Consider the following 4,914-nt stretch of genomic DNA (forward strand, 5'->3'; position numbering starts at 1 on the left):
TTGGGTTCATCCTTGAAAGGAGTCTGGATCCTTCTTTACATTCCCCAGCCAGATATTGGTGGGCATTGATAAGTTCTCTCCCCACACACAAAACAAGCCCAGCTCAATGTCTGTGATCCTGTGTGAGCTGCTCCAGCCCCTCCCTCATCCTTGTGGCTGCCTAGGAGATCATTCCCATTTTCCTTTCCATTTAGGACCAGGAGGGAAATGGCTCTGAGGATGGTGGATATTCCCTGCCAGTCAGAGGGGACTGGCTGATGTTTGAACCCCACCTGCTCCTTCTCCCTGCTGCTCATCCCCCAAAATGGGGAGGTAAGGATCCTCTGCAATTACTTTGTGGTGCCTTTGGAGTGAAGAACAGGGAAGATAATAAGGAATTCCTGGTTAATCACCATAATTCCAAGCTGGGAATAGTGTCTTGGCTACATTCAAATCAGAGTCAAAAGTGAGATGAAGAATCTTTGTCCTTGGCTTGTTCCTCTTTGGGATCAGAGCCAGTTTGTGTGGGGTGTTTTGTCTTATAGCAGATGTTCCTCTCTTGGCATTTCAGGATCAGCATCTCCTGTTTGCTTCCTGCTTCTTGGCATTTCAGCCTCTCTCCAGTGGGATGTCCCAGGTTTCTCAACACCACGTTGAGGCAGGTGGTTGTGCTGGGAATTGTGGCTGCTGCTGTTTCCCTGCTCTACTACTCCCTGGTGGTCATCAGCAAAAAGTATGGACGAGCTTCCAGGGACAAGAGGTTCCACAGGTGAGAGCTGGGAAGGCTTTTGTGGGAAGGAATGGAAGGTGTTTGGGTGTGGAAGAGGAAAACTGATGGGTTGTGGTTGTCAAATCCATGAATGATGAGTGAAAAGTAGGGAAAAAGTGTTAAGCTCAACCTCCTGCTTGCTTTTTGAAGCCTTTCTGATTTAAGTTGGGTTTAATTGATCAAGAACTCAGCTTTCAAGCATCATTAGTTGAACTGAGCTGCTCCAGATACATCTAGTGCTGCCTCATACATCATTTTAGGGATGTAATGTTGATATTTCCTTTGGGAATTTGATTCTCATGGGTCCACTTGACTCCTTCTCCTCCCCAGGAGTGAAAAGTGGGATTCCCTGCAACAGAAATTTGTCATGTTCTGAGTCTGGTGTAGAGAAGAACTTCCACATGGGACTGAAATTCCTTGGTTTTTTGCTTAGATATCTTGCCAGGGTCACTGACACTGAAGCCACAGACACAAACAACCCCAACCTGAACTATGGGATCGTGGTGGATTGTGGCAGCAGTGGCTCCAGGATCTTTGTGTACTGTTGGCCAAGGCACAATGGCAACCCCCACGACCTGCTGGACATCAAGCAGATGAGGGACAGGAACAGAAAGCCAGTGGTGATGAAAATTAAACCAGGTACAGCAATGGAATTCATTTCAGGTGTCACCTTTTTGAGGTCGTTGTCCATCTGAAGGTGATTCTTTTCAAAGCCTGGGTGGGAAGTGTCTGGGTAAAGGACACTGGGAGTTATGGAATGATTTGGGTGGGAAGGGACCTGAAAGATCATCTAGATCTGCATGGGCAGGGACACCTCCACCAGCCCAGGCTACTCCAAGCCCCATCCAACCTGCCCTTCAACACCCCCAGGGATGGGGCAGCCACAGCTTCCCTGGGCAACCTGGGCCAGGCTCTCACCACCCTCACACTCCACAATTCCCTCCTTATCTCCAACCTCCAGCTCCCTCTCCCAGTTTCAATCCATCCCCCTCCTCCCATCCCTCCCTGCCCTTGTCCCAAGCCCCTCCCCAGCTCTCCTGGCACTTCCCCATCTGCTGGGACTTGGCTTGCAGGGAACTTTATTCTGCTTCACAGCTTGAAAGGTGACACTGATGGGCAGGAGGGAGAAGTTTGTCTGTGCCCTGGGTCAGGTGCTGCTTCACTTGTCAATTCACTTGGTTCTGTTTATTTAGTGAGTAAATAATTGTCTTTCTGTGAACTAACTTGAACTTATCTCAGTAGGTAATGGAAACAACACAGGGTTTTGTGGGTTGTTTAGAAGGGGATTAAACTGGAAGAGGTTGGAGATGAAGAGGGAATTCTTTGGTGTGAGGGTGGTGAGAGCCTGGCCCAGGTTGCCCAGGGAAGCTGTGGCTGCCCCATCCCTGGGGGTGTTGAAGGGCAGGTTGGATGGGGCTTGGAGCAGCCTGGGCTGGTGGGAGGTGTCCCTGCCCATGCAGGGGGTTGGAGCTGGATGAGCTTTCAGGTCCCTTCCAACCCAAACCAGCCTGGAATTCTAGGATCAAACCTTCATTCTTAACATTTTGATTTCTGCAGTTCTTTTCCTGCCTTTGTTTTTGTTTTTTTTTCACTTCTGTGTGTGACTTCCTGGGAAATCTTGATAAATCCCCAAAACTTGAGCTGCCTCCCTCTCCTCTTTCTCTTCCTTCAGGCATTTCAGAGTTTGCCAGCTCTCCTGAAAAGGTCAGTGATTATATTTCTCCACTTCTGAGCTTTGCAGCTGAACATGTGCCACGTGCAAAACACAAAGAGACTCCTCTTTATATTCTGTGTACTGCAGGGATGAGGATTCTGCCAGAAAGGTTATTGCTTGTCTTCTTTTTAGCCCTCAGAAGAACAATCCTGGTGACTCTCCCTATTTTTAACTCCCCAAACTCTCATTTTCCAGCCAGCAAAAGGCAATCCTGGAAGATCTGCTCACTGATATTCCTGTGCAGTTTGATTTCCTGTTTTCAGACTCCCATGCAGAGGTTATTTCAGGGAAGCAGGAAGGTAGGTTCACCTTGGGGGAGGGGGAAAACTTTGGGAAATTTTGACTTGATAACTCTTTTTCCTGCTTTTTAAAATCCTGGTTTGGTTGGGAAACCTTATTCCTCAACATATGGAGTCTGGAGAGAATCACCTGCTGTGATCTGACTTGTCTAAATGCTTTCTAATTAGCAGTGTAATTAACTTATCTGTGTTTAGCAGGAATTTTAAGCTATTTATTTCCCTGGCTTTGGGGAGGGAAGGGTAAGGAGAAAGCACAAGATTAAAAAAAAAGGAAGGAAATTTACTGGGAAAAGTGGTTTCTAAAGGAGCAATGTTGGGATGTGATCAGCTCAGGAGAGGTTTAGAATCACTCTGCAAGTTTAATAGGGTTAATTGGTGAGAAATTCCCTCATTAACTCATCTTTAATAGGTTGAATCAGGATTTTAATGGATTATTTGGATATTCTTCCATTAGGTTTTTTATGTGTTGGGATATTATTCTATTAGGATTCTTATGTATTAGGGTTTTGAGCATTATTAGGACTTGAGGGAGAAGGAATAGAAGTTAAACCTTCCTAGTAAGTTACTCTAAGTATTTTATGTAATAAAATGAGCAGTAATAGATCCTGACTCACATGGAAAAGACTTGTTTTGAAGATGCTCTGTGCCAGATATTCCTGAAATATGTTTTCTTGTGCCTGTAGGAGTCTATGCCTGGATTGGGATCAACTTTGTGCTTGGCAGATTTGAACATACAGATGATGGTGAGTGTTATGGAATGGGAAATGGGTTGGAGGAAGGACTTGAGAGACATTCCTGTGCTTTCAGTGGTGGTGGTGATTGAGATATTAGACAGGTATTGAGGGAATCATGGGATGTTTTGGGTGGGAAGGAACCTTAAAGGTCATCTAGATAGAGCCTTCATGAATGGGCAGGGACACCTCCCAGGCTGCTCCAAGCCCCATCCAACCTGCCCTTCAACACCCCCAGGGATGGGGCAGCCACAGCTTCCCTGGGCAACCTGGGCCAGGCTCTCACCACCCTCACACCCAAGAATTCCCTCCTCATCTCCAACCTCCATCTCCCTCTCCCAGTTTCAATCCCTTCCCCCTTGTCCCCTCACATGTGCGCAGGTGCCACGATGGACTTAATTCCTATGTCACCTGCCTTTCTACACCAAACCAAGCTGCCCACAAGTGGTGCAGTGCTGCTGGGCACCCTCCCTGGTAGGGTTCTGACTGATGGGGTTTGTTTCCTGCAGAGGAGGAGGCCGTGGTGGAGGTGCAGGTCCCTGGCAGTGAGCACCACGAGGCCATTTTCCGCAAGAGGACGGTGGGGATTCTTGACATGGGCGGCGTCTCCACCCAGATCGCGTATGAAGTCCCTAAAACTGTAAGCTTTGCCTCTTCACAGCAGGTTATTATCTGTGCAAGTTTCTCTTTTTGGATTTATTTTAATGCATTGTGGTGCTTTTGTTTTCTTGGCTTGGAGTCCTGCCCTTCATTTACATCATGTGTCAGAACCAGAGCAAGAGGAGGTGGCGAATGCGAGTCCTCGTCAGCTGAGCAGCTCCTTTGTGTTGTGTTCATTCAGGCTTTGGTTTCACTTAATTTGTCACTAAGTGGACATGCATTCTTTGTGTGTGCATGTATGTACAGTTCTTGAATTTGTATTGTACTTAAAAGACTGGATCCAGGTTGGAAGGGGCTTGGAGCAAGCTGGGCTGGTGGGAGGTGTCCCTGCCCATGCAGGGGGTTGGATCTGGATGATCTTGAAGGTCCCTTCCAACCCAAAACATTCCATGGTTCTGTGTTACCATATTGTGGGCAACCCATCAAGGCCATGGAGATGATCTAAGGCTGGAGCAGATCTCCTAGGATGACAGGCTGGGAGAGTTGGGGTGTTGAGCCTGGAGAAGAAAAGGCTCCAGGGAGACCTTAGAGCACCTTCCAGTGCCTGAAGGGGCTCCAGGAAAGCTGGGGAGGGGCTTGGGACAAGGGCAGGGAGGGATGGGATGAGGGGGAATGGCTTTACACTGTGGAGACTGAGATGAGATCTCAGGTAGAAATTCTTCACTCTGAGGGTGGTGAGACCCTGGCCCAGGTTGCCCAGAGAAGCTGTGGCTGCCCCATCCCTGGCAGTGTTGAAGGGCAGGTTGGATGGGGCTTGGAGCA

General features: G+C 48.0%; 1 protein-coding gene across 1 annotated transcript in view; it reads left to right on the forward strand.

Moving 5' to 3' along the window:
- The first annotated feature begins 304 nt into the window (after nt 1-304).
- Nucleotides 305-4,914, forward strand: part of ENTPD4 (ectonucleoside triphosphate diphosphohydrolase 4) — a 10,519-nt gene continuing 5,909 nt past the window's right edge. Inside the window, exons 1-7 of the mRNA XM_010007160.1 lie at nt 305-312; nt 551-748; nt 1,182-1,387; nt 2,421-2,571; nt 2,658-2,761; nt 3,445-3,504; nt 4,002-4,156. Coding sequence (XP_010005462.1) covers nt 305-312; nt 551-748; nt 1,182-1,387; nt 2,421-2,571; nt 2,658-2,761; nt 3,445-3,504; nt 4,002-4,156 — 882 coding nt within the window. The remainder of the gene's footprint in view (nt 313-550; nt 749-1,181; nt 1,388-2,420; nt 2,572-2,657; nt 2,762-3,444; nt 3,505-4,001; nt 4,157-4,914) is intronic.

Source organism: Chaetura pelagica, unplaced genomic scaffold, assembly GCF_000747805.2.
Source record: "Chaetura pelagica isolate M959 unplaced genomic scaffold, ChaPel_1.0 scaffold731, whole genome shotgun sequence".
Classification (NCBI taxonomy): domain Eukaryota; kingdom Metazoa; phylum Chordata; class Aves; order Apodiformes; family Apodidae; genus Chaetura; species Chaetura pelagica.